General features: G+C 45.7%; 3 protein-coding genes across 4 annotated transcripts in view; 1 reads left to right on the top strand and 2 right to left on the bottom strand.

Moving 5' to 3' along the window:
* Window positions 1–6,851, bottom strand: part of AMOT (angiomotin) — a 62,902-nt gene extending 56,051 nt beyond the window's left edge. The window contains exons 1-2 of one of the 2 annotated variants that reach the window (XM_030497410.1): window positions 6,679–6,827; window positions 2,486–2,579 (exon numbers count right to left, since the gene is read on the bottom strand). The gene's annotated coding sequence lies outside the window, so the exon portion shown is untranslated. Of the gene's footprint in view, window positions 1–2,485; window positions 2,580–6,678 lie in introns of both variants that reach the window. The other variant, XM_030497409.1, reaches the window with a different exon arrangement.
* Window positions 6,124–6,762, top strand: LOC115613114 (basic proline-rich protein-like). The gene has a single exon (XM_030498203.1). It carries the CDS (start codon window positions 6,124–6,126, stop codon window positions 6,760–6,762), a length of 639 nt encoding a protein of 212 aa, XP_030354063.1.
* A 2,987-nt stretch (window positions 6,852–9,838) lies between the features above and the next one.
* Window positions 9,839–23,407, bottom strand: PGK1 (phosphoglycerate kinase 1). The gene is made up of 11 exons (XM_030497241.1): window positions 23,228–23,407; window positions 20,546–20,596; window positions 19,271–19,426; window positions 18,999–19,143; window positions 16,976–17,079; window positions 16,140–16,259; window positions 13,484–13,598; window positions 13,018–13,197; window positions 12,300–12,477; window positions 11,943–12,041; window positions 9,839–10,314 (listed from the first exon to the last, which is right to left on the bottom strand). Exons 1-11 carry the CDS (start codon window positions 23,290–23,292, stop codon window positions 10,274–10,276), a joined length of 1,254 nt encoding a protein of 417 aa, XP_030353101.1. The 5' UTR covers window positions 23,293–23,407; the 3' UTR covers window positions 9,839–10,273.
* Window positions 23,408–27,394: the final 3,987 nt, after the last annotated feature.

The following is a 27,394-nucleotide window of genomic DNA, read 5'->3' as shown; positions in this document are numbered from 1 at the left end:
ACAAGTCACCATTCTTCTCCCAGAGAAGGACCTGTAAGCCTTTAACTGATGTCTATTGTGTCAACAACCTTGATGTACGAAAGTTGACCATCTCTCTTGTTTCTCTGCACTCTCCTGCCTCTTTAAAAAGAGATTTCTCTTCAAAATCTGCTGAAATGAATTAAAGGATTCCTTCAGCTTCCAGTGGATTTGGATCAGAGTGAGCTGTAAGAGTAAAGCATGGAGACCCTGCACTTCAACACAGTCTTTGTTTGCTCCTGATAACTAAAGAATGCATGAACTCACAAGAGAGCGAGATGCACAGCAGGTTCTGCAGCAAAACACAGGCTTGATAATCCTGGTATTTCAATGGCCATAAAGATGAAGAGGGAGAAACCACAGCTGATTTGAAACCAAAAAGCCAAACCTCTTTAAAGTCCTATAATGGTGCAACTATATTGATAAATACCATGGGGACAGGACTGATTTTGGATTTAAAGCTTTTGCAACTTGTTTTTAGTATCAATGTCAGAAGCAGGCTCAGAACTGAGAAATGAAAGAGGCCCAACCAAAAGTAATCTTCAGCTGGAAGCAACCTTCCATTGCCTGGGAAGGTTAAAAGCATGGTGAAACAATGAGCACAACACAGATGCTAGAGCTCTACTCATTGTGGGAGCAAGACCATCTCCCCCCACTACAAACAAGCTGTACTGAACAGTAAACAGATTATTTTGAACATGAAATTAAAGAAGAGAAATGTAAGAGGAAATAATGTTATGTACAAAAAGGTCAAATGCATTGGGACAAAATATATGAAATTCTGTTTAATAATTGCTTCAGAAAGTGGCAATTTTTCTGAGCACAGAGTTACACCTCTACGCAATCTTTCCCCTGTAGTAAGCTACAAGAAGATGGATAATGAGATCCAGCAAGATATCAAGCCACAGATCACTGATTAACATTTCATTTTCACAGAAATGAAAACCTAAAAATAGAATGATGGAACAAAATCTGATTCGATTTTACAATCAATTTCAGAAGCTGCTGCCCCGTTCTGGAAGAGCACCAGCACTCTCTGCTGGTGAGCTCTGTTCAGTAGTTACCGAGAGGAAAAATGAGGAATGAAAATGCATTATGGTTTTGATACAGAATGCCACTTCGTTTGAAATGGATGATTAATTCAATTCCTCCCAATTTAGCAAACAGGAACTCTAGGAGCTAGTTTTGGTTTTGGAAACAATACAGTCATTACTAAGAAATGTATTTACTATGGGCCATCACCACTCACTGGAATAAATTTCAATCACAAATAAACATCTGATGTTTAATGCTTCTCTCTGCAGAAAGCACTTCTGCTGTGCTGCCACATAAAGACAAGCTGGTGTGAGAAGTTCCCAGGATGCCAAATCCCTTGGCTCCACCCTGACTTTCCATCAATTTTAGAGCTATGCCAAGAAAAACAGCTCTGCTTAAAAAAGTCTCAGCATAGCACCAATGTGACAGTGGAAATGCTACTGTATTTTAATGAAAGCAAACCTGCTCTCAGCCCTGTCTCTGCTACACCCTTTGCCAGGAAGCTGGAAAAGCTTTGACTCCCTCTCCCCAGCGTGCACCCAAGCCTTGTCCACACCCCTCATGTGTTGCTTTACTGCATCCCAGCCAGAAACCGCACAGGGACAAGCGGATCAGGAGCAAAAAGAAATAAACCCAAAGCAAAGTACCCAAGTGACAGCTGTCCCAGTTTCCAAACTCTGCACAGACTGGGCATCAGTAAGAAGGGTTAAAGACTGGCAAATTGAATCCATGTGCAGCTCATGCAAGTGTGGAAAACAAAAGAGACAATGTTAAGGACAGAGTATTCATTAGCAAAGGGCTCAAGTTTCTTGGCTTTTGCCGGTCTGCTTCCCAATGGCCATTTTTCAAGGTAGCTTTTTGTTCTTTGGTTTTGAACATAGTCATGGAAAGACATTCTGCTCTGTCTTAGCTAAGGAACTAAAGCTCAGTACATGTTGAACTGCTTAAGATAATTTGTCTTTAGAATTCCCGGGGGGCAAGAGGGGAGAACAATGTCAGAGATAGGGTTTTTCTGCCCTTCTCTCCCTTTCAACGCCTGCAAGACTCTCAGGAACTGGTTCATGAGGATGGCTTCAAAGTATTTGCGATACTTAGGAGATTCAGTTTACAGCAGCAACACACATTGGAGAAAGGGGTCCCAGTCATCCACCTGAGGGTCAGAGTCAACCCTCTGACAAGGTGGAGTGTGCAGCCATGGCTGAATTACAGGGTGTGGGAGGGTGAGTGGCTCCAGTGAAAGCCCAGTGCTCCCAAAGCCCTGCGGAAGGTCTGCAGCCCTCCACCACACAGGAGACATCCAGAGCAAGACTGCAAACCCCCTGTGCCGAGGGCCAGGGTTTTGAAAGCAGCTCCAGATCTGGCAGGACAGAAACACCACCTTGGGATCTGCCTCATAAGGTCCCTACATAGAAGCTGAGTCTTGAATTCTGACCTTTGCTTCTTCAGACGAATCTGGATCCTCCTGGGGCTTAGAGGGGAACTGGTTTGCTGCTCAACCAAGGAAAAGCAGCAATTAGGGTAGAGTTCTGGAAAAAGCAGTTAAAATAGCAGGTCAGAAACTACAATAGCAGGTCAGGATCTATTTCACCATTTCAGGCAGTAGATATCTGTATATTAAGTGTAGCAAGCTACCCAGCATTTTACTTTGACTTTTTACTTGATGAACTTCATGAAGTAAAAGGTGGGAAGAACAGCTCCTGAAATAGAGAAACAGCTAAGAGCCCTAAAAGGAACAAGCACAGTGGTAAAAATAAGTGACTTTGAACATAATCGTAAGTCAAAGTCAGAAATAATTGTTCTAATGCATTCTGCTCCTGACAAATCCGAACTTCAGAAGCGCTTAACATCTGCAGAGAGTCCCAAGGAGCTTTCTAAGCATTCAGGGATCATTGACACTTGGCTGAGTGGGACAGAGTGACAGCCAAATGCCAAGCACAGCATTAAAACACTGCATGAGGAACAGACATTCCTGCCTGAGGGATCAGAGCAAGTTTCCCATTATAGAAAAGGAGAAAAAGTTTTGACCCTGAAGTTTTCTACTTTTCAAGGAAGTTAATATTTTGGAGATCACTGCTCTATGAGGAATGAGAAGATGCTGAAAGCTTTGAGAACTTGAGTAACTGCAGGAAATTAACATGATTACTTTTTATTAACTATACATGCCAGACTGCTCTTAAATATTCTCTTCCCACATTCCTACCCACACCTTTACCTTCGTACCATACGAATTCTGTATTCAGCTCTGTTCCTTGATCATTAATGCAGACTCCTAAGCTTCAGACTTCAAAGAAATGCACGAGTAAGAGTCACAGGCACAGGACTGGAACAGTGTCAAAGCCTCCCCATCCAGGAACCTCCATCTTCTGTTTGACTTCACTGTACAAATACCTCGTTCTATCAAGACTAGGAAATCCAATGATTTATGTAGGGCTTCCCACAGATTAAGTTAATAAGGGAACCCAACAGTGCCTCATCTCCTTCCGCCTTCCAAACACTGGTAAATGAAAGGAAATGGGAATGTCTCCTGGGGTAAGACGTGAGCGTTCTACAAATGCGCAAGGGAAGAAACCAAAGGCTTCATTGTGTGGATATGCATTTCTCCGGGACCCCTCTTCCCTTCTCTTCCCTCCCAAAAGAGGTGTATGATAATGTTCTTAAGGAAACTTGGTTCAGTCACAGAGCCTCACCCACACCACACCTATGGGCACCTAGAATGGTGGTGTTTTACTTTTCTTCCTGCTTTTTCTTTTATATTTTTCTTTCCTTTGTCCCTTCCCCCTTTCTTCTGTTTTCATCCTCCCTCCTGCTGCCTAAAATGTCTGCAATCCTGCTTCCTTATTTCTGGAGGTTCCCTTCTGTCACTTGCAGTACATTTCCAGTACCGCCAGCATTACTCGGAGCTCCAGTTATGCCTTACTAGTCAAAGCTTCCAGCCTATGAGACTGAATTACAGTTTAACACAATATAAATGAAGAAATTATGGCACAGATAGATTTAGATATAGGTCTCTCCAAGACCCTAAGGGACTAAGGGACTCATTTTAACGTAACCTGCAATCAGCATCCCTTTAAGTTACATTTGAAAATTACACCAGCTTTCCCTGGCCAAGCTTAAGCCTCTCCACAAGCCAGTTTAGCCTTTTTCAGTTTTACTTGTGGCTGCTCGTATATCACCAACTTGGAAGGAAATTACACTCCACCAAACTAACACAGGTGCAGTTTCTTTAGTGGTAAGAAAGCTGCTATAGGTCATCAGGTTTTTCATCATCATTTTCATCACAAGATGGTCTACACTTGCTCTGGGCTAAGTTAGACATTACTAAGGTGAAGTGTGAGAAGCTGCTGTAGATCCACACACTCCAAAGTGCCTCCATCAGCCTTACGATCCCTAGTAAAACATTAGGCTAAAGTGGCAGTGCTGATGGTGGATGGTGTTACAGAGCAGTGATTTACTTACTGAGAAGGGGAACTATAAAGCCAAAGTCAGGAATTTCTCTGCCTAATGAAGAACGTTGCAATTAGGTCATCGCTGAACACCGTGTAACCACGAATTGGAGCAAAAACGTTCCCACAGAATAAGTAATACGTGACAGCAGGTATTTGGAATGAGAACAAGGATTTCATCCATGTAGCCCTACTGCTGAATTATGTGGATAAACAGTGGTCCAGGGACAGGGAGCTTCAGTGGGGACAGGCAGGTGCCAGGATACACAGATCCAGCTTAGCACCAGCAACCTGGAGCCTCAACTCCCAAACATGAAAGTTCACGTCCAACTCTGATGAAATTTGACAAGGTGTTCAGAGCAAGTCTCGGGGTCACAACTCAGTTTAGGTCATGTATGAACTGGATTCCAGGCCACAACCTTCTCTGTATCTTCTGGACTCCAGTTTGAGCAATGCTTCTAATTTCCAATAACTATTTCTGCTAAAAAATTAGCTCAGTTCTACACCTAACCTTGCTCACTTCATGCTGTACATTTTGGTAAGCCTCTGAACACGAGACCTTTATTAAAATGACAAGATAAGGAGCTTTAATAGGAGAACACTCCCCAGACTGATTTTGGGGACTGAAACTCCAACACTCTCTCTCCCTTGGGTCACACGCAGGCGTGTGGAAGTACCTGCTGTTGGGGCAGACAGGAGAGCGAAGATTTGTGGGTTAATGGGATGCTGTTCTGATCAGGCAGATTGGGTTACAAGGTCTCTGAAGAGTGGCTGCTCCACTATGGCACTTTGGTTTACAGCTGGGGATTTCCTCTAATTGGATCGTACTCTCAATTATCTATGGCCTATATTATCTGCAGAAACTGCCCAAACCCAAAGCCTTAAAAAGGATAATTGGAATAATCATATTTTTACCTCTTCTGTAAAGCACCTTGAGCCTCACTGATGAGAAATGCTGGGATAGGATTAGATGCTTAATGAAAAATAATTGTTAAAAAGCAGAATAAAAATGAGAAGCGAACCAAGATGGAATTTGCTATTTAATGCTGCATTAGAGATGAACTGAGGATCATTTATCAGAGGTGACACTGAAAATTTTAACCTGAAAATTGAATGGGGATCTTCTTTATGCATCTCACCTTCCTCAGAAGGAATCCTCAAACTGATACAGACAGGATTTGTGCTTCTGCTTCAACCATCTGGTAAATGTGATGGTGAATATGTATGGGTCTACCTGAATCAGTCTGCTAAGGAAAGGCAGAATCTTTCAACCTGAGGGCAGACCATGAAGTACTAGCAGGGATGGCTAAACCCAGAGCCTCAAAAGGGGCTGGTGGGATCCCCACTCTCTACCAGGCAAGGATGCAAACACAAAGCTTTTAACTCTTTGGGGATTAGCACCCTCAGCCTGGCGTTTTGTTCTCTGAGAGATCAAAGCAGGAGGATTTGGAGTCAATTCTGCTTAATTCAGAGCTGGGGCAGATGTGGATCAGCTCCTGTGGGGTTCTGGGGCTGTCAGGGCCAGGGTCTCCACAGGGAAGAGGATGGCAGAGCGGCAGGGGCAGAGGCCCTGGACCTCCTCTGCAGGACCGCGGGTAGCAAACCATCCCCTTACAACGACTTGAAAATGGACCTAGGAAGAGACAGGACGGCTCTGCTCCTTCCTTCACACGGACTCCTCTGTCCCTACTACCACACACATCAAACAGTCCCCACCGCAAACCCTCGCAGCCTTCCCCTCGCCTTCCCGGAGACCACCGGGAGCGCCTGTGGTGACCCCAAACACGGGACGCGGTCCCGGGGGCTGCGGGCTCAGCCACAGAACTGCCCCTCTCCTGCCCGCCTGGCCCGGGAAAGGCGGCGGGCTCCACGAGGGCAGCGGACGGACACGGGAGCCCCTTCCCCGGGCTCTGAGGGGGGACCCCGCCTCGGGGCCGTGCACTTCCCCCAGGCTGGAGGCGAGCCGCCGAGCCGAGGGCCGGGGACTCCGCGGCCGTTAGGCGGGAGCCGGCGCCGCCGCCTCAGCAGCCCCTGCGGCGGGGAACCCCCGCTGCACCTGCCCCGAGCCCCGCATCCCGGCCGGGCAGGGCGGCCACGGCCCCCGCCTCGTTGCGGGGGGCCGGTGGGGCAGCTTCCCTCCCGTAGCCGGCCTCCACCTCCCACCTCCACACCCGCTCCTTACCCCGCGGGCGCCTGCCCCAGCGGCCGCCCGCTCATCCATCTTGCTCCTCTTCCCTCCGAGTTGACAAAGCCGGCATGGCAATGAGAGACACCGAGGAGCTCTGGGAAGTGCCTACCCCAGATCCAGTTATTAACTTTCACCAGGAGGCTGCAACTACGGCACCCGGCATCCCCCGCTGGGCCAGCGCCTGCAAAGCCGGCCGGGAAGTGTAGTCCTGCCGCCGCCTCACCGCCCGCCCGCCGGCGGGAGCTGCCGGCCCGCCTCGCCCGGCCTCACCGCGGCCGTGGGTGGGAGCGGAGCCGCCTCTGTGCGGTCCTTTAGGGTTCCATGTCTTGGCCGGTGAAGGAGAGGTGGAGCAGGCGGGTGCTCCATGGAGGCCTGGGACACACAGGCACCTGGGGGCTAAAAGTGCAAAAGTCCCCCATGAAACACCGCGGGGTGCACCAAGAAGGCTGGTGCCAAGGGGAACACACAGAAAGAGAGGGGATGGAGATGTTTATCCTTCCCTCCCAGAGAGGGGGATGCTTCCCCAGCCTCATGGTGTTGCTCACAAAATGGCCGCTGCCCAGCACAGGCTCCCTCATTGCAAAGGCAGAGCCATAGCCAAAAGTGTGGATGTTTTAGCGATTATGAAGGTACATTTGCCACAGCAGCCTCCTGCCCGGCCACATCTGCAAATATAAAGGGTATCGTGGGCCCCCTCTGCCACATCAGGGCTGATGTCCCTGCACAAGGCCTCTGAGTCACTGGTGCTACAAGTTACAACTAACTTTTCCAAGTTATCACTGAGCACGTTTTACACCACAGAAACGCTTTCCCTACCTCCCGCAGTTAACAGTACATTGTAAATTATGCAGGGAGACACCAGTATGAGAGCTCTCACGTATTTCGGCCTAAGAGGAGCTGATTTTGTTGACAACAATTTATGTCTTTCATGTTGACATTTTTTGTCATCTCAACCATGAGGATTTAAGTGCTTCACTTTTTCTTTCACCTGGCTCTAATTACCAGCCCACTTAAGTGCTAAATCTATTATCTTCATCACTCACATCATGAGCTTTCTGCAACAGTTTTGTCTTCTCATGTCTTCCACGGCGCTTCTAAGTAGCAGCATTCCTTGCCCCAAAAACACTCTTAACAAAGCAATAAAAATGTAAAAGCAGAACTGTCAAAGATCCATGTCTAGAAAAGCTGTCAGAACGCATGCCAAATAACGTAGGAAGACTGATGTCACTCCAGAGGACGTAAAATTTAGGGAGAGAAGGAATTGTGGATGCCTTAGGAATATTTTATCACTGCAATAGCCAGGTGCTACAAAACATTAATAGGCGAAGCTTTAAACAACTCTGTAAACTCTATCAGTCAAGTATTCAGCTGCTGGTCACCACATGTACAGTACCTGTGGGGCCCTGTTGAAATGTTTCATCCATTTTCCTTTACAACCTGTAAAGCCAAATATCTCTGGCCTTGCTGTACAAGGTTTGCTGTGTTGCACAGACAGACTTGAGCATTGCATTAGTTAAAACAAGCCAAGTGGAAACAAAAGGACATTTTAGAGATGTGAGTGACGGTTAGCATTAAAACTCAGGTGGAAGCAAGCCTTTTAAGCTTTGCTGCTTCCCATGAAGAAGGGAAAAAGCCCAGCAGAGGTAGCGGCCACACCAACCTCTCACTGTAACCACCACAAAAGGAGCTATGGAGGGAAAATTTCTTATTACTCCATGGGAATCCAGGAACACAGGGGTGCAAAAGTGACACTAAAATGGGCCATGCTGTCACGAGGCCACGTTTACCAGAGCCAGACAAGAATCATCTGTTCTAAAACATGGTGGAATGTTTGGTTTTGTAGTACTGGGTTTCCAAAATCCATAGTCTTTTTCTGTGGCCAACAAGCTCGCTCCTTTCTTTGCCTCATTACTGCAGCTGTCGGAGGTCTGCACCCCTGCCTGGAAAACAGGAGTACAGCGAGAAAGCAATCCTAGCAAAAATCTGCATCATTCATCCGTAATCAGACACTGCTTGGGAGGCTTACAAAGGAGGGAAGGTGGAGGAGGAAACCACGGCGCTGCACTCATTTGCATTATTTCTAGTGTCTGTTCTCTGCAATAGGCACTTTGAGCTTTAAAATGTACTATCTATTTATACACACACACCTCAGCATTATTGGGTTTTAATTCGCATCCCACCATGACTAAAATTTGGCAAATAGGCTGTGTCTGTAGCACATGCTTTCATTTTGTTTTGGTGATGTTATGTACATACATACATACAAATTAACCTAAAAGCATACTCTGTGTTGTGGCTTGCTGCTTACCTCAGAGATTCTCTCCGTGGTTCGTCCTGGCTGCTTTATACTATTCAGGCCATGCAAAACCTCCTGGGAAGCTCCCTGACATTCCTGCTGGGAATCCACTAGGAATAAAAACAGGCCATCCCTGCTTTACATCACTCTCTTCTCTCTGATCCAGCAGGAAGATACACAAGCAGTTCAGCTGGAGCACTGCATCTCCTTACAGTTCTTATGAGCAGAACTGCTCACATTCGAAGCCAGTCTGAGCTCGGAGCAGACCTGGGTTTGGTTGAGAGCCACCCTGTGCTCACATTTGGGTCCTGCAGCAAGCACCAGAGCCAGCGCACAACAGCAGAAATGGAAATTGAAACTTTCTACAGATGCACTATGTTGGTGGTCCTCTTCTGCCAGTATGTGTTCTGCAGTGTGCTTAAGCCACACACAGAAACCAAATTGTCCAGCTGTGTGGTTTTATTATGCCAGTTTTAGTGCTTTTAGGATCACAAACTTGAGCAGTTGTTTGCCTGTGACCCATTTTTACCTGCTTCTATCTTCAGTTTCCCTATATTAGATTGGATACTATAAGGTGAGTTCTCTAGTTTTAAATTTTCACTTTTTAGTAGACTTAGAGATTCAAAATTTCATCTTATTACTTGTTGGCATGAAAGTTTGAACATAACAGCACATCTGTAACAATTTACTTCCTTACTAGCAAAGTTCACTTTGATGATGACTGGGTGCTTTTAGATCCACTGGGCAAAAATAAAAGAATGTAGTGCAAAAAGGAAAAATCTCTCCCATTGCTGATGCTAGGAAGAAGATATTATGATGCAGACCACTCTAAAAATCTGAAAGACCATATACAAACTGTGAGCAGTTTAAATATGTTTATTCAGCAGCTATTACAATCAGCCTCCAAAAAACTGGAGTCCCCTCTTGTTTCAGAACCGTGTCAAGTGATGAAAATGCCTAGGAACATTGAAGTTAAACAGTGCACTCCTGAGAAACAGACATGTCTAACAGGGATTAATCTCTTTGAAAAGGCAAAATATAAATATATACACTTTAAACTCACAACAACAGTTTAAACGCACTACGTTAATTCAAGTTGGGGTAACAGCGGACAAATCCACCCTCGTGTAAACTGCGGTCGTAAAATCTCTGCTGTCTTCTCCTCAAACCCTGTCCAGTTTGGGTTTACACTGTGACCTGCCTATCGCAGAGCTGAAATACAGAAGCGCTGAAGTGTTGAATCTCAGGGGCTGTGCACAGGACCAGGAAGTGGGGCGATGGATGCTCTGTTCTCTACACGTTGCTCAAGGCATCCACACCAGGAAGAACCTTACCTGTAAGCAGTTAAAACACACCAGTGAGATTAAGAACCCTCTTGCAATTGCAGCACTTAAAATAAAATTAGAAATTATCGGTTAAAAAAGGAAGATATTGGCTCTACATATACTCCTGGTGACAACAGTGGCTCTCAGGGCATGTGGGCACGTTTACACTGCTCCACAGAGTAAACACCTTTTAGGGCTGTAGTGAGCATCCAGAGCACAGCTGCCCTCAGATGTCAGCAGGCAGATGCTGAGTGTACCCAAGTCATCAATTCTCCATTAACAATAATGGGAAATGGCTATTTGAGTCTCTGCTTGTGTCAGATCCGAACAGCCCAGATCTTTTTCCACTCAGTTTGATGGCAAACAGATTTTTGATTGGATCTAGGGAGTTGCTGCATATTTTCCTCGATCCCTAGTGGCACGTAAAAAGAATTCTGGAGTGCGTGGTGGAAACTTTAAGAATGAATTAAGTAACAAAACCTCCTACAAATCTCAAGGCTTTTACTTTAAACACCCAGGTCTGGGTATTTACAAGCCTCATTCCAACTGACGGAAGTAAGGAATATGCTCACCTTTGAGTATGAGGGTCCAGATGATTAAAGTGCAATGTTTTCTACAGCATTTTTAAGCCTTTTGTCCTACTTTAATTACAAAGAGAGACCATTCTGCTTTTTTTCCCCCCAGAAATCCTACTTTTTAATGCTCAAGCTGTGTGGCAGCCCTGAATTTTAACACTGTTCACAACTCACTGGTTTGCTAGGGGGTTTTTTCCCCCCTTGAATCTTCAGAAGCTTTTCCAATTAACAAGACTTCCGTAACATTTAAAAGATCACACACACAAACCCACATTTTGGGCCAAAACTTAGACAAGTTTGTCCTTTTGAATCAATCGGTTGCACAGTGTTTCCTTCTAGCCATCTGCATTCCTTCCCTTTCCCATCACTCCCTAGGCAACAGAAACAAAAGCTCTGTCTTGCATAGAACTGCTGGAAACTACCAGCTGCAATGCAGTTTACTGCAGTTTCTCTTCGACAGAGAAGTTGACAGCATTAGATAATTTACACACATTGGGAAACAGCTAATTACCAGAGGAAATGAAAACTCATTTAGAGTACAATGTAACTCATTAGAAGAACCCTGTAAATTCTCACCATTTTGAATTCCAAGCACCTCCTGCAGGTTGGTAAGTGAGCAGTAGAGGGCTCCCAAAACCAGGGGATTTCAAACAATGCGCTGAAAAGGAGACTTCTGGCAACAATTTCAGACTATTCTGATGAGATTTCCCTAACAGCCACTGGGCATTTTAAGCAGTCTGGTTAGTGTGTCTCAGGAGATCATCTACAAAACAGAGCCAGCATGCTCTTGAGGCCATTTTATTTTCCATTCCAGTGGTTTTGCCTTCTGGGAGTGGCAGACTGTGCTGTTTGCAAGAACATTCCCATTTTCTTTCTTCCTCTAGGAGGACTACAAAAGAAGAGCAGTGAGGAGAGCTCATTGCTCAAAAGCTACGTGCAACTCCACGTGGTGGAACAGAAAAGATATTCACCCTATTGTTGTGCTTTCTTGAGTATCCACACATGGTAGAGCACCCAGAACTACCTGATTGGCTAAACAAGTTAAGATAAAAGAAGAGTTACCCTCTAGCAGTTCCAGGCTAGCACCACCTCCTGTGCTGACATGGCTGACTTTATCCTCAGTGTTCCACTTCGCACAGCAAGTGGCTGTATCTCCACCACCTGTCGTACAAACAAGACCAGAGACACAAGAAATTCAGACTCTCTTGAGCTTAAGGGCCACAGCCTTGCTACAAGCTGGTCCTGCTGCCAAACACTCCACATTACTACATACAGCAGTTTTTAAAGCCCTATCTCCAAGCTGAAGGACAAGGGAAAACATGAGGAAAGAAAAACAAATTTAACAAGTACTTTTAGCATGATACTGGCAAGCAGAAGCTTCTTGTTGCATTTAGGAAGACAAGAGCACAAACCACTTACCAATAATGGTGATGCTGCCCTTTCCAGTTACTTCTACCACTTTGTCCATCAGGGCTTTGGTTCCTTTGGCAAACTTGTCCCACTCAAAGACACCGACTGGACCATTCCACACAATCTGCTTGGCCCTTCCAACAACTTCAACAAACTTCTTCACACTTTCAGGGCCGCAGTCCAAGCCCTAAACAAGCAAGAGAAGAGATACACTCACTGCTGGCCCTCATCTCAAGTCACCCGTGTCTAGCTGGGAGCTCAGAAGCTTCCCCCTCACCCCTGGGTACAAAGCAAGAGTTCCTCTGTATGCACCGAGGAACACAAAGTTTTGCCATCAGCAGCTGCAGTAGCATGGAGTGTGGCATTTACCTTCCTACTATGAGTAAGTAATTTTTAAATCAATGTCAAATGCCTGAAGCCTTGGTTAGAAACTTTTGCCAACTCTACTTAAATTCCAGTCAAATAAAAGGAATTTCTACTGTGCTCGTATCTGAAGGGTTTAGAGGAATTTTGCTGTTTTAATCCAACTCTTACAAAAGCTGCTTTAGACTTAAAAATTCAGAACAACAGGGCTTCAACATCATTAAACCAATATATTCCATGCAGCTTGACTGCCTTCAGAAGCATTTGCAAAGGATCACAATGACTCTTTCCATTCCTTTAAAGTGTCCTTCCCACCCCACTGCTGCCCATTACTTCTGTTAGTGCCTTGCCTATTGAAACCCACCATCCAGCCAGCAGGAATGCCTGAAGCCACTGTGGCTTGCCCAGTCTGTGCATTCTCATCAAATTTGTCTGCAGTGACAAAGTCAACAGGCAGAGTAATCTTCACACCGTTCTTCTCTGCCTTGGCCATCAGGTCCTTGACGATTTTTGATCCCTCTTCATCAAACAGAGAGTTGCCAATCTAGAGAAGTTAGTTGGGAAAAGGGAGAAAGGTGTTTGTTTAGTGACTGGTCATTACAGAAGAGAACAGAAGCAGTCAAGTCAAACTGCTCACACAGCAATTCTAGAAAGCCTATTTTCTTAAAGCACTTAGGCTAGACATAGGCAGCAAAGTGACTGTCAGGCAACTTCTCAGTGCTCCCTACTCTTGCAGAGCTGAGATAGACAGTTCTCAATACCACAATGTATAAGGGACATTCTGACCATATTCTTTACTAGGAGCAGACACAGAATTGCTCTTTTCGTACCTCCATGTTGTTGATCACTTTGAGGAAGGTGAACGCCATTCCACCACCAATGATCATCTCATTGACCTTATCCAACATGTTACTGATCAGCTGGATCTTATCCTGAACTTTGGCTCTGGTGAGAGAGAGAGAGAGAGAGAGAGAGAGAGAAGGAAAAATAATGAATAACAGCCACTGCCCCAAACTCCTCTGACAAAACTTAGTCTCTAGTAATCTTTAGCTAAGACAACATGAAGCCTCACAGGGACGTCTTGGATCGAAGCAGAATTCATCAACTACTATTCAGTAATGGCAATATCATGGTTGTGGCATGTCAAGGCCATCCTGAGAGAATGAGCCAACAAAGGAGTTGTTGGGAGCAGGCACGAAGGGAATCTGTCAATGTAGCAGGCCAGCATTAAATACCACCTTATAAGAGCATTATTCAGCCCTCCATTTTTTTTCCTATTTAAATATAAACTCTGGCACTTTATAGCCCAATTTCCCCTGTTTGTCCAGCACAGCAGAGATCAGAGCACTGCCATTCACAGCCACTGTCCAACCCCAGATCCTCTGTACCAGCTACCACACACCCAGCTCCTGTAACCCATCACAGAACAGCTTCAAACTACCAGGCTGCTCTGTGACACGGAACTGCCTTGCCCAAAAGCAGATGACTGCTTTTGACACGAGATACAAACAGTAATGGAACAACAATATCAACATCACATTATGTAGGAATGGCAGAGGATGCAGTAAATAAACACAAGTCTCCTGTCTTCTCTCTTTAATGCCGTGTATGGAATTTTTGTTATCTAAAAGAAAGCTTCATAAAAGACCATAGGAAACCACCCTGAGCTAAACCTAGGCTGGCAAACAGAAGACTTGCATTATTGTCATAGCTTCACAGTGCCCTGCTTGGAGACATTAGACAAGACCATTTCCTTGTCTTGCTTTAGTTTCCCCATCTCTGAATGGATAATTGTATGAATTTAAGTAATGAAGTGCTTTCAGATCTAACCCTACAAAACAGGTATTGCCTCTACAAATCCAACCTTACTGATCACAACCACCTCTGGTGTGAACCAGCCACTGACCCCAGTTTAAGCCATAAAGTTGCTGATGGTGCTACACTGGGGGAACTGAACGGGTGAAGCAGCATTGATGGGACAGGATGAAACCACAGCAAAACCCTGAGAGTCCTGCCATGCGCAGCTCCAGGCAGAAAACGTGAAGGTGAATTAGAGTTTTGTTTCTTTCCCTTGCACATACCCTGCTCCTGGCACTGACCCGCTTTCCTGCACATGGTCTTTCTTTGCCAACACAGTTCATTTCTGGTTTACTTGTTAGTACAGTTCTTCTCAGTTCGTTTTCTAGGCCAAATTTTGTTATATATAAGCAGTGGCAAACCTGCAGCTGGACCACATGCAACTTGTGAGTGTGACTTCCCTATGGTACAATCAAGCAAGAGTTGCTCATCTGTCATCCCACCTAGGAACCAGCTGCCCCACCAGTGGAAGGGTGGTGCTTTCAAACACATAAAGGTGTTTTCTGGCTCTGAACTCCTCCCAGAGCTCCTCCTCTGACTAAGATGCAGTCAGCGTTCATCAACCTTTAGTCACACAGTGAGTTAGTATCAAGCTTGTGGACTGGAACATGCTGGTCACCCTGATCATGCACCTCAAAAGAGCTTATTTTGTTCCCATTCGATTTATAACACTTCCAGACTTTACAAACGGGCCTGATATTTTAACATTTGGGCCATCCTAGCTGCTGCTCTGACTCAAACATCTGGTAAGATAACTAACAAACTTTCCCTTGGTGATATACCTGCAACTTCCATCAAAGGCAATGAGGCAAGTACAGCGCTTAGTGATGGGTCACCTGCAGCTGTAAACCTTGCAAGGGTACTGATGAAAAGAAAAGAAAGCATTGTTCAGTATAACCATGGTCATAGAAGTGTCAAACTTTATGTGAGAACTGAAAAGTAGTTCTTAAAACACACGTTTGGGTGCGAACAGCAGGAATAAGCCACATACTTCTACCAAGCACACAGGAATGTTACAGTGTCCCAGCTTTGTGTTACTTAGTGAAGTATTTTAATTCATCTGATGAACTGAAATACACTGGCATAGAACCATGGTGCTGAGCTGGGAACACACAGGACAAAATTCAGCAGCAATGGGAAATTAGTTCTACACACAAGCAGCCACTTGGTTTTGGGGGTTTCTCTGCACACTGGCTGCTGGGGAAGAGCAGAGGCCCATCCAGCTACAGTAGGTCACCACTGCATAGTGACAGCCCATGTCACTTCACACAGTGCTGAGCCTGCAGGATGCTTGTATTCTGAACTGTGGAAGAAGGGTCACTGACAATGCTTCAGGGCCATCATGTGTTTCTAAGGGGTCTTCTGGGTCACCTGTGCAACAAACTCCATTTGGGGAATGTAAGAAGTCAGGAGATACAATGAAGAGACCCTGATAGTATCACAGGAGTGGACGTGATCAATTAGCTTCTCTCTAATGACATCTTACAGAGATCTCAGGACTTACCTACAAATCTGAACTGTAGGTGCAATTAAAGGAAAGCACTTGTTTGAACCAAGCCAAAGTAGCTTTTCATTTCTTACAGAGGAGTTAAACAGAAATACAAAATACATATGTTTCTGGAGTCTTACCCTCCAAGAATGGCTAAGAAGGGTCTCTCTGGACTCTCCAGGGCCTTAGCAAAGTAATCCAGCTCCTTCTTCATCAGGAAACCAGCAGCCTTCTGAGGCAGGTTGACACCTACCATGGAGCTGCAGAATAAAAAGAGTGAGGAAAGAAGAACTGTCTATCAGTGCAGGTCCAAACAGCCCTGTGTCTCACAGCATTATAAAGCCAATCCTTTAGTCAGCTGCAGCAGTGAGAATAGCTACCACCTGTATGAAAACAAACACAAGGTTCTGTTTTCCTAGTTTTATAAGGTGGCTGTACACACTTACTTTCTGAGGCTGTTTTTGCACAGACATATCGTTATGCAAGACATTTATGCTGTTAATAATGATCCAAAACACTGAGGGACAAATAAGCATAGCGAGAGCAGAAATGCCTTCCTCTGATAGCACTGGATTATGAAATCAAGCTCAAAGAGGACCTCTGGAGTTAGTACACATACCTAAACACACTCCAGGAGAATAACCAATCTGGAGCTATTAATCTTTTGGAAAAGAGGTCTGCTGTAATTGCAGCACAATTTATACAAAAATTACTTGCTTAGGACTTGTATCTTGAAAGCTTAAAAGGTCAATTCAAGTTTTAAGAGTTTCAGCTGTCTTCTGTTCCCCCAGAGCTTGAAAGAGCATACACTACTGACAGCCACCTCCACTAAATCCATTACTTAGTAACAAACACAGCAGAAGGATAATGGGAGAAGCCCAAAGGGAAGTTAAAACTCACTGGGGCAAAGCTGTATGTGTTTCCACAGCAGACATCATTCTGCAGTTCTGCCTGTGGAAGAAAAATGGATACACACCTGTGAGCTCGGTGGGCAGTTCCAAAAGCATCATTGACATAGACGTCTCCCAGTTTAGAAAGAGAGGATCTGAAAGCCTCCACTTTTGCAGAATCAGCCTTGATCTAAAAAGAGAAAGAACGACAAGTTTGTGGATTCAGGTACACAGAGTTGATTCTGAAACTAAAGTCAAAGTCAGCAACTTGCCTTGTAAACCCAAAGCAATGAAAGACCAGCTGGAGAAACTCGTCAGTTCATCTGGCAGGTCACTGTATTTCATATGCTCTTTCCCAGACCAGCAGGAGCAACGGAAAGGTTTAAATGGTTTAAACTGCCCAAGAGTTTATTCCTGCTATTACAGGCCTGAGGACTGTTCCCACTTCACATTTCTAATCCATCAGCAGAACAGAACAAACTGCAGCACTACCAGCCATTTCAGTCCCTCTCCAACAGACTTCCAGTCTTAGTGGTGAACACAGGTGATTCAGAAAGGGTGTGGAGAGACAAGGCAATGCCAAGATGAGACTTAAACTCGTGCTTGCTCACTGAACAAAGAAAGCTCTGTGGTCTCCAAGTGCCACAGGTAAAAGGATGAGCTCCTGAAGGACTGATACAGCAATTGCATTGAGGATTAACTGATAAATAATCTGCACACTACAACAGGACACAGAGAAAGCAGCCAGCATCAGAAAGCTGGAGTTAAGCTTAGCATGTAGTGGGCAAGAACAGACACATGTCCAGGCATAGATCCAGCATCATGGGGACAATGGCAGGAAGGTGCTCTAATGTACAGCAGATGGATTCAGCGTGGCTTTGGGTGCCCTTGTATTCACACAGTCTGAGCAGATGTCAAGCCAAAGGGACCACAAGATTACAGAACTATGCTGTCAACTGCTCCTTCACTGCATAAAGCCAGGCAATTTACCAAGAGACTAAGTGCTCCTGTTAAAACCAGCAGCATCTCTAAGCAGGACACGAGAGGCTCCAAATGAAGGAACCACAACCACTTGATTTGCTTTGGAAAGCCACAGTTTCTAAGCACCAGTTAGTAACCTGCAGTCCTGCATCACTATTTCCATAGCACCGACCTTCATCCCTGTTAGGATGAGAAGCAGGTCTGTCAACAGCACCTCTCCTGTTGTGCTCAACTGCAGTGCAGGCTTCTACACCCAGCTAAATAAGATGAGAACTACAGAAACGCACCTGGGACGGTTCCCAAAGCAAATTCAGTTCTTGCCCCACTCTTCTCCCTGCCACTAGACTGGCTTTCAGTGGCACACAGTTCTAGTAGTGAATACATCCAGACTCGCTGCATTTCTCACTGCCATCTGCAAGGGCTTACTACTTCTCTGGGCTGTTATTTTAACTCCAGGAGTCCTGTGTCAGCCCATAAAGGGCACCACACGATGTCAGCATTCCACTCCACACACTGAATCCGAAAGGAGCCAAGGCCTGCGTAAAGTCATGGGGGTCACCATCGCCAAGAAAAGCAGCTGTCTGGAGCAAGCATTCTTCCTGACCTTCAAGAAAATGTCAGAGGTGCAAGGCAGCCTGGTTCTGGATGTCTGCTCTTAAGAGCAGACAGCAAAAGGGTTTGAAAACCCCTCTGCTGCAGCATATTTAAGCATATTAAAGCAATAGCCAGAGAACCAAGAAACAAGCATCACTCTTACGGCCCCAGTAGCAACAAACCATCTCCAACAGACTTTGGTTTTTGTTTTAGACATCCCAATATAAAGTCTAATAAGCATCAACCAATTTCCTGCCCAACCCTATTTTGGTCCTTTTTCCTTCTTTTACAGACTGCACCACCTTCATCAGTCATCTACAGCCTTTCATTTCACCTGTTTCATCTTGGAAATTCAATTTTTGCACAGCATAGTACAAATGATGGGACATGTTGAACTAAAGATCTCTGACACCCTTCTCAGAGCAAATTAATAAACAGGGTTTTAATACAGGCTGCTGTCTCCTCGTCATTCTGCAGCAAAAAAGGTAGTAAGACCAGAGCAGGCACACAAAAAAGCTAAACTTGAAGTTCTACCTTGTTCCCTGATGCATCCTTCCCTTTCCCCTCTTCTTCAACATGGAATCGGAGGTTCTCTAGCAGGATGATGGAGCCAGCTGCAGGATTAGCACAGGCTGCCTCCACCTCAGGACCAACACAATCCTTCAGGAATAAGACCTCCCTGCAAACACAAGATGAACACTGACTCTGTGTTTCTTCCACCAGTGACTCTTGCTTTCAGAAAGGAAAGCAGCCAGGTCCACTGACAGAGAGGGCCTGATACATGCTTGACTGCTCTTCTACCTCACCTGCCCATGAGTGCTTTAAGCTCCACGGCTACCGGTGCCAAGGAGAACTTCTCAGGCATGGGAACACCATCTGGACGACCCAGGTGACTCATCAAAACCACTGACTTGGCTCCATGATCCAAGCAGTGCTTGATGGTAGGAACGGCAGCCTTGATTCTGTAATGGCAGAGAACAATAAATTAAAAAGGATTCAAGCAGAGTTTACCAGGCAAAGAGATCGAGTGACCACTTACACAAGAGCCCCAAGAATTGTCCCTCAAAAATGACAAAGAAATGGAGGAGAAGAGCATGGAAGAACAATTACTTACGAAGCCCATCCTACCGCTGGTGCTCACACAGTTCACCCAACCTCTCAGCAAAGAGGCATCACCACCAGTAAGTCTCCAAAAGGGACACTGGGCTTCTTAGGAAACTGTCCTTGCTAGAATAAGTGTCTAGGAGACTGACCACATCCCACAGAGCACAGCTGTGGAACTTACCCAACCTACTCTTCTCTGAGGGCCTGTGACGATCCTGGAGCATATTCCAGAAAGCATCAACAAAATTCTCCACCCCAGCAATGTTTTCATACATTTCACTGTTATCTTCCATGTGATGTAGGACACGGGAGTGAAATACATTGTGTAATCTAAACTGTGCTGATTGCTCTTAGCTAAGAAATGCCAGGACACACTTGAACATAACCAGGCTTCCTGGTTTAGTCTGTGATCCTGAACCAATAAAGAAACGATGGGAATATTGAGCAGTAAGCATATTGTGGTGACTGCACCTGCCTGCAAGTGAGAGACAAGCAAGGCAAGACACCTAATATCACTGTTTCTAAACCCTGTGTCTTTGTGTGCTACACTGAAACAATTATTCTAACACAAGCCAACAAGTTCACATGACTGCAGGGTAACCAGGAGGCAGAAAGTCTTATGGATGCTACTAAAAAATACAGCATATTTTTACACACAGCCAAAGGGACGTGGCTGTGAAATGGTCACAACACTTCAACTATATTTAAAGAATGAAGTTTAGGGTCTGTACAATTAAGAGATTTTTTCTATATGCTTTCCATAGTGAGAAGAAGCCTTGTAATTAGTGTAGGCTGCTAACAGCTACAAAGGATTTAATTAATAATTGATGACCTTCTCTGAGACACGTTTAATACCGTGGTATGAGCAATGACAGGTTAATCATAGTACTGTTCCAGGTACTGCTAAAAGAACTGGGCTAAAATGGGAAAGCAAACAGACTTCAGGACTTCTATCTGGGATGGGAATTATAACTCACCTTTGATTGTTGGTTATTTTGTGATCCTTCATTGGAACATTGAAGTCAACCCTAAAAAAAAAAAAAAAGAAAACAGAAATAGAATTAAATACTCAAAAAATTTCTTTACAAAGAGCAAGGGAACCTGCCAGTAAAGGCACTGGCTAGAACAGCAACATGACAACTGCAGTAAGTTTAGCTCTGCCTCGTGTACAAGTTCTGTTTTGAAATCAGTACATTATCAGCCAAACAGAGAACAAACATCTGCTAGAATGACTTAGTAAAGCTGTGCCACTGATACATCCTAATGCTCATGACTGCAGTAGCAAAGATGCTCAAGCAGGAAGTAAAACTGAGAGTGAACAAGCTCCACACAGCCTTTTCATTTCAAACAACGTACCCTCGGATCACCAACTAGAAGCTTCCAAGGGAAAGGAAGCAAATAATGAAAAGTGGCATCGTGTTGTCTAATGAGATGCTTGGTTGGACTGTCCCAGCAAGCAGGCAGCCTCCAGGAAGCGGTCCAGTTACCGCCTACAACTTGGAATTTCTGTTCTCTAATCTCTCTGCAGACGAGTGCTGGGCTTATCACATTCCCATTGGAAGACCTGAGGAGGATCTACAGGTAGATCTTGCCCTACTCCTGCCAGCTGAAGGGGTGGAAGGGAGGAGTTTCATCAGCTGTTCCTCGCTAGCATCCCTTGTGCCCATGTGCTGAGTAGCAGCAGCAGGAAGCTGCGTTGCGTAACGGAGAAGGCAGAAATTACTCACAGAGCTACAGGAGGGAAGAGAACCGGCTGCAACAGCTTATGAGAACAAGGAAAGTGAAACATGGCCTTCGAGTTTACCCTCCATCGTTCCACATCTATATTAAACAGCAAAATTCAGCAAGTTGTTTGAATTCTCTTGCTCAGCACGAGAAACAGACTGAAAGAATGACAAGAGCTGCCAGCAAAACAGGAGTAGCCGAGCAGAAAGAAATTGAACTGGCAGCCCCACGGTGCAGGGGATGAATTCTAGAAAGGGGAAAGAAAAGCACTTTTCGTGCTATTTTACTGTCCTATTATTCTAAAATGAGAGAGTAAAAGAATAGTTTGCTTTACAGAGTCATCAGAGCTACAAAATGAAGACCCAGCTCAGCCTTCTTCCCCACTGCAGGCAACTGAAATCTGAGCTCCCCTTAAACCCTTTCTCCTCCCCATTCTCAACTTCTCTTGAAGCTTACAGTAGGACTGGTAGTTAAGCAGGTTATGACTATGCTAAAATTCTGATGACTATGAGAAGCAAAAAAAAGAGGTATCAGTTTTAGTAGTGGTGAGAGCACATGGTGCCTCTGTTCAGAGAAATGAGAAGCAGGCAGGAAACACAAAAACTGGCACCACATTTGCTGTTTCATTCAAGTTTAGTAGCTCATCACTGAATTGTAAAGATAGATTGAAATGCATTAAGTATCGAGACCAAGAGCTGGCTTAACCCATCCTCTACCAATGCAAGGCTGTTCTCTGCAACACAGCTCAGAAAAGGTAAAAACCAGTCAGACTGGAAAAAAATCAACTGTTACAGAGATAAAAGGGATCTTTTGTTCACCAGATTTCAGAAGCACGTGTGAATTCTGAGCTAGCTTCTTCGCTCATTACGGGGCTGGTTTCTGCTACAGGCAAATTTCTAGAGAACTACTTCAAAATAAGATGACAGAGACTCGATGAAAAGCTGAAGTTGTCTGGCACAGACTACAAGGAAGAGAAGTTTTAGTTCTGTTCTACCTGCACACTCACCAAGCATGGTACCAGCCACACAGCAGTCACATTTCGGTGACCTTGGACAAAGAACCTCACAATACGAGCATTCCCATGCTGGAAATGTATCACGACGTAGCTCTGTGCCCTTATCTCCCGGAATTTGGCAGCAATTCCAACATCAGGCTTTCAGCAGGCCATGATACTTTACAAATAAGTTATAAACTCCTATTTTGGGTTTTTACACCAGGATGTGCTGAATACCTGCGACTTAACTCTTGCTGCAAAAAGGAGAATTATTATTTTATTGGGGTAGAGCCGTATTTTCACTTTTTTATTGAACGGGGTTTGGATTTGCAGGAAAGAAAAAGGGAAACGGGGAATTGTGCTCTCCCGGTTTTCCTCTCGGCCTGTGGATGACACGTGCATTAGAGCGATGTACCAAGGCGGCGCTCGGTGGTTCCCCACTGCCAGAGCCGCGGGAGGCTGCGTTCACAGCCCTCCCCATCAACACATCCCTCCGAACAAGGCAACAGACGGTTAATTTGACGGTTAATTAGGGATATACAGAGCCTTTCCAACAGCCAGAGTACGGGAAAGAGAAAAAACGAAACCAAAGTCCCACCGAAAATAACTCGCCAGGCTCAGACAAGCAGCCGAGGACAGAAATGACTTGCTCCTGCCTGGGAAAGCTGCGTGTGAATCCGCCCAGCCCCCGGGCGCCCGCCCGGCCCCACCGCAGCGCCGACATGGGGCGGGTTAGCGCCGGCGGGGCCCAGAAGGCCGCGGGCGGCTCCCACCCTCCTCCATCCCTGGGAGGTACAACCCTCCCGCGCTGCTCCCGAGGCCGAGGGCCGGCCCCGGGACAAGGGCACCAGCGGCGGCGCCGGGGACTGCCGTGGCCGGGCCGGACCCTTCCTCCCTCACGGCACAGCGGGAATGCGTGCAGCAGACCCCGGCTCCTCACCTCATGACGACCCGCTTGCCCTTCACGTCCACCTTGTCGAGGGTGAGCTTGTTGGAAAGAGACATGTTTGCTCCGGACGCGACACAACCACACGCTCCACTCCCTTCCGCCGCCACCTGCGCTCTGCCGCAGCGCCCGCCAGCACCGCCCGCACACAGCCCGCCCCGCCCCTGCCCGTCAGTGATTGGCCCGCACTGCCCGCCGCGCGTCGCTATTGGTCGAGCAGCCTGTCCATCAGCGCACCGCCCGCCCCTGCAGGAGGCCGGGCTGAGGCGGGAGGCCCGGCTGAGGCGGGAGGCCCGGTCACGTCCCGCACGCAGGCGGCGGAGCCTGTGGCGGCCGCGGGAGGCGTTACCTCAGCGGCGGGGAGAGGTGTTACCGCAGCGGCTCCCGCCGCCCGGGACCGAGACCCGGTGAGATCTAGCCCCCAGTTTCGAAATACGTTTGATTATAGACTCAAAAATGCATCTGTAAGCGCACCGCGCTCAATGCTTTTGTGGGAGCACAAGGCAGAGCGGTTCATGGCAGGTAACAAACCTGCCTGCCCTCATAGCAGTGATGTTCTTCCAGCTCCTGGAAATAATCAGCTATTTGTTTTGTTTTCTCCTCAAGTACTTGGTACGGTTTCACTGTAATGAATCCTCTCTTATTTCCGATCTCGAAACTACTGAATTAATAGTCCTGGGTCTTATTTGAAGGTAAATTGTCCATAAATGTTTAATATGTGTCAATTGGCAAAGGCTGGGCACCTCCACAGCCAGTACTTTGATCTGGTGTAGGGTCAGCATCACAACTAAAAAACCAAGCCACAGCCTGGGGTATTTTAAAATTACCTAAATAGTTTAATGCTTCCCAAGACAACTGGGAAAAAAACAGGGTGGTGGGTTTATTTTTGTGATAAAAAGTTGAGTGCCTGAGAGATCAGTTCTTCCCTGACAGAAAGGGCAGATTTAGGGGAAAGGCTACAACAGACAAGTAAAGTGCGGGCAAAACTGAAGAAAACAAGCATGCCCTTACAAGAAACAAAATAGAAAGATAAGTAGAGAGGCAAACCAAAGCGTTGCTCACACATGGATAAAAACATCCAGCCTGCATGGGCTCTGCCTGGGCAGAAGAGCAGGAGCATCCTGCTGCAGGACTTGTCAGAAGGCTTGGGAAAGCCTGGATGGGCTTCCAAGGCAGGTTAGAGACATCGATTTACCCAAGTGATATGGCAATCCTAACAGCAATAAAAGCTGAAATGACACATGTAGGAACAAACTAATAAGAGATGTGAAATCCTCTATTAGGTGGTCACTTCAAAGGATGGAGATCAGGAAAACATCACCATAGTGTATCAGTGTGTCACTGTGGATAATCATCTGGAGCTATAAGTCATACAGTCAGGGTTCAAATTAAATTAGGTTCAGTAATAGTTGCAATATTGGCTGCAGAGTAAACATGGAGTGTATCCAGGGGTCCCTCCTGGGAATCAGTAAACCAGCCCTGAACCCGTGGCATCCATCAGGGTCCTTGTGAAGCCGAGGACCTGGACCAGTGGGCAGGGTCACCTTGAAGTATCAGTACTAATGCAACATCCACCAAGGCCCAAGAGTCAAATCCTAAATTGGTCCTGAATCCTTCCCAGCATCTGGGAGTGCTCCATTTTTGGATCTTCTTCCAGTGTTTGTTCAGCAAAAGAGCTGTCTCAGGAGTGGAGATCTCCCGCACACAAGTGTGGCTGCTGAGAGCTGCTTTTACCCGCAGAGCCTGAAGCACAACCAACACTCAGTTAAAGGGACTCTGGGTGAGAGGACAAGGCAGTGATCCTCCAGAACCACAGGAGCTGTGACTATTTAACTGTTCTGAAACTAGTCTGTTTCCTTCTTCTTGTTCTATTTTGTGCTGTGCTGCTTTCTTCAAAGGCAAGTTAAATTCCTCAATGCTGACTCAGAAAGGAATGCTCTTTCCAGCTGCAGTCCAGAACTTCTTCCTTGCAGCACCTATTAGTTTCCCTGGTGAATGGATGCATTCATTAGTACAAGGCTTTAGTTTAAAAAGCTTGCATACCACCTCCTAGGGGTAAAAAAGTACAGAGGAGAAATATCACAGTGCGTGATATGAACACAGTAACTTGAGCAGCCACAGTAATGGAAGAGCTATATTCTGCAGCTGGCTGAGGAAAGGGGACAGTGGGACACTTGCTAATCCTGTTAGAAGAGACATTCAAGAATAAAGGACTAAGCAAGCCATAAATAAGAACGACCAGGAACACTCTACTAAACAGAACTAACTCCACTACAACTATATAGTTCTGACAGGCTGGTATTGTACAAGAAGTCTGTAATAATCTGAAAATAGATGCTTAGTGCACTTAAAATGGGCAGAACTGCAGCCATAGTTCATAAGGTGTACTCTGATTTTATGCTTGCTTGCTTTTTCTCCCTTTTTTTGTGACAAACATAAGGTAGGGGACTAGGGAAGATGTCACATGAGAACTTGTGGTGGCAGAAAGTAATTGCACAGGGGATAAGGCCAGGGCACCAGAACTTTCGTTACAAAGAAGTTACAAAGAAAGGGGAAGTATTACAGATGTGTTTGAGACTCAAAGCTCCCTTCCACGCTTGAGTCACCTTTCTGTCCTTCCCTCCCGTTGGGAAATATTTAGAATATACTGCAAATATTTAAAGAAAAAAGCCCGTGCAAACAGTTCAAACCCTGCACTTTTAAATTAACCAGTTCAACAAAGCCAGGAGGGCAAAGGGCTGGTAACAAAAACCCCACAGATCTGGTGTTAGACCTGTGACCATCCCAGGAAGTCATTTCTAGGAATACAAAACAGAAGCTGCACTTTAGACTGACACAGCTGTCGCCTGTGTGATCCTGCCTGCTTCATTTATCCAAAAGGAATGGGATTGTGGCAGGTTTAGATGGATCCCAGGCTTTGGTGCACTGGAGTGCACATTTACGTGAATCAAGCTCAAGGCCTGTAGCTTGGAGACCAATAGTCTGCATCTTCATCTGTATTGCATGACCCAGCCTTCAGAAACTCCCTGCTTTGCAACGACCCTCTGTGGTTTAAGCTTCCACTTAAATACTGGCTTCAGCACAAGTTCTAAGCTTGCTTTTTGCAGGAGAAAGGGGGCTCTAGGGTGGGTGGGTGGGTGGTGACACCCCACCAGAAAGCTGGTTCCAGCACCAGGTGAAAGAGGGGAGATGGGAAGATGCAGCTCTGCTCAGCTTTTATCTTCTGAAGCTATGAATGGGAAGCAGCTCCTCAGGGAGCTCTGCTGCTGGCGTAGATCAGGCCTTTTGGGCAAAGGAGATGTCATATTTTGAGGCTATTCTTTGTTCACTGTGAATGTCTCCTGAGGTCACCTCTGTAGGTGATTGTACCCACTTTAACTCAAGCATTGTGCAGCAGTGAATGTTTGTTTATGTGCTCTGTAAATTATCAGCCAGCTGTGGCTCTGTGGAATTAGCAGACTTAAAGGCAGACAGATTACAAGGGATTCCTTAACAGTGTGTGTGTGCACGCACAAGGTTAGCTTTCGCCTTTTACCCTAAATAAAGTGGAGTTACCTGCAGGGAAATGTCTCTGCCTTCAGGGCCAGGCAGGGCCTCTGCCTCCATACTGATGGCAAAGCACTCACTGCACTCTGAGCATTACCAGGGAGGAGCACGGGAATTTGAGGATAAATTAGGCAAAATATTAAGATTTATACCCACAAGTTGACTACTGCTCTAAAGATTAAAGTTTATGTGAACACAAATCCCATGTGTTCTCACCAGCTCTAGCTTTGTCTGGGTTTTGTGATTCTTTTTGTAATCACTTAAAATAAATGTTTGTTGTTACCTTAACTGGGGCCAAGATGGCTTTTGTACCTTGGGAGACTGACTATGCCTCAGTCAAGCTTCCCTTCCACAAGGTACGTGTCACATATCCACCCTGCACACAGGGATAGCAGCCTGAGGCTGCAGACTAAGGGACTTTGGATCCACTTCACCAAACAATCTGCTGCAAATCCACAGGTGAAGATATATGCAAAAAAGTTCTAGCAAATTTTTGCTTTATTTTTTTTAAATTCACTCATAGTTAAAAGAGACTGTTCAGTTTGAAAGAAGAGGATTCACAGAGTCCCTTAACCCGAAATAGCTGAAGGCCTAAATTAAACAAACCTAAAAGCT

This window comes from Strigops habroptila, chromosome 9, assembly GCF_004027225.2.
Source record: "Strigops habroptila isolate Jane chromosome 9, bStrHab1.2.pri, whole genome shotgun sequence".
NCBI classification, from domain to species: Eukaryota; Metazoa; Chordata; class Aves; order Psittaciformes; family Psittacidae; genus Strigops; species Strigops habroptila.
Note: the sequence above shows the minus strand (reverse complement) of the source record. Positions and strands in the feature narration are given on the sequence as shown.